Source organism: Tetrahymena thermophila (assembly GCF_000189635.1).
Source record: "Tetrahymena thermophila SB210 genomic scaffold scf_8253895, whole genome shotgun sequence".
Classification (NCBI taxonomy): domain Eukaryota; phylum Ciliophora; class Oligohymenophorea; order Hymenostomatida; family Tetrahymenidae; genus Tetrahymena; species Tetrahymena thermophila.
The window spans coordinates 1-1,007 of NW_002475964.1; the positions used below are offsets into that span (position 1 = coordinate 1).

The 1,007-nt window shown below is 38.9% G+C and overlaps 1 protein-coding gene across 1 annotated transcript; it reads right to left on the reverse strand. All coding sequences in view use genetic code 6, as the record gives it.

The window, feature by feature from the left end:
• Positions 1-545: 545 nt before the first annotated feature.
• Positions 546-791, reverse strand: TTHERM_02641280 (hypothetical protein; the record flags this gene model as incomplete). The annotated part of the gene is made up of 1 exon (XM_001028186.3): positions 546-791. The coding sequence occupies one exon, from the start codon at positions 789-791 to the stop codon at positions 546-548; it is 246 nt and encodes an 81-aa protein (XP_001028186.2).
• Between the last annotated feature and the right edge of the window lie 216 nt (positions 792-1,007).

Consider the following 1,007-nt stretch of genomic DNA (forward strand, 5'->3'; position numbering starts at 1 on the left):
TTTTACCCAATAACAAACATTATATTTACAAAATTTACGATAGCGAAACTTAAGATAGTAGAAGTGTTATTAAAATTATAGCTTAACCAAAAAAACAATTAAACAAATTTTAATCAGAATCAAATGAGATGCTAATAGAAAAATTATTTCTCTTAAAACTTAAGAAAAAAATAGAGCTACTTCATTCCTTAATGTCACTCTTGGCAATTTAGAAGAAAACATTTCTTTCACTTTTTTTCATTAGATTTGAAGATAATAGAAGGTCCCTTGTTTTAGGCTCCTGAATATGAGAAGTTCTTTTCATCTTTCCTTCGCAGTACTTGTTCGCTATCGGTCTCCCGTGTATATTTAGCTTTAGAAGAAGTTTATCTCCCACTTAGGGCTGCAATCCCAAACAACCCGACTCTTTGAAATCTCCCTTACACCAGCCTTCCTCTCCGACTACGGGGTTGTCACCCTCTTTGACGTCCTGTTCCAAGGAACTTATGAGAGGAGCTTAGTTTCAGGTTGACCCTTTAGATTACAATTCTGTTGTGTTGACCACTTCAGATTTTCACTTTGAGCTTTAGCCTGTTCATTCGCCATTACTGGGGCTATCCTAGTTAGTTTCTTTTCCTCCGCTTACTGATATGCTTAAGTTCAGCGGGTAATCTTGCTTGTTTCAGGTGTAGTGAGAAAAATGTAATTTTTCTATGAGTAGCATAGTGAGCATTCGCCTTGATGCCTGAACGAATGTTCACATTACTGGAATGTGACTACTTCGTTCTGGCGGCGATTGCTCGACCACCCATCACGTTTAACGAGAGAAGCTTTTGACGGCTTCAATCGCATTAAGATGCGTGATTCCTTTCCACACTGAAACAAACATGAAGGTTTTTACACCTCCACCACTTGCGTTCAAAGATCTGATGACTCGCGGTTCTGCAATTCGCATTGCGTATCGCATTTCGCTGCGTTCTTCATCGTCACGGGAACCTAGATATCCACCGTTGAAAATCCCCTATTCG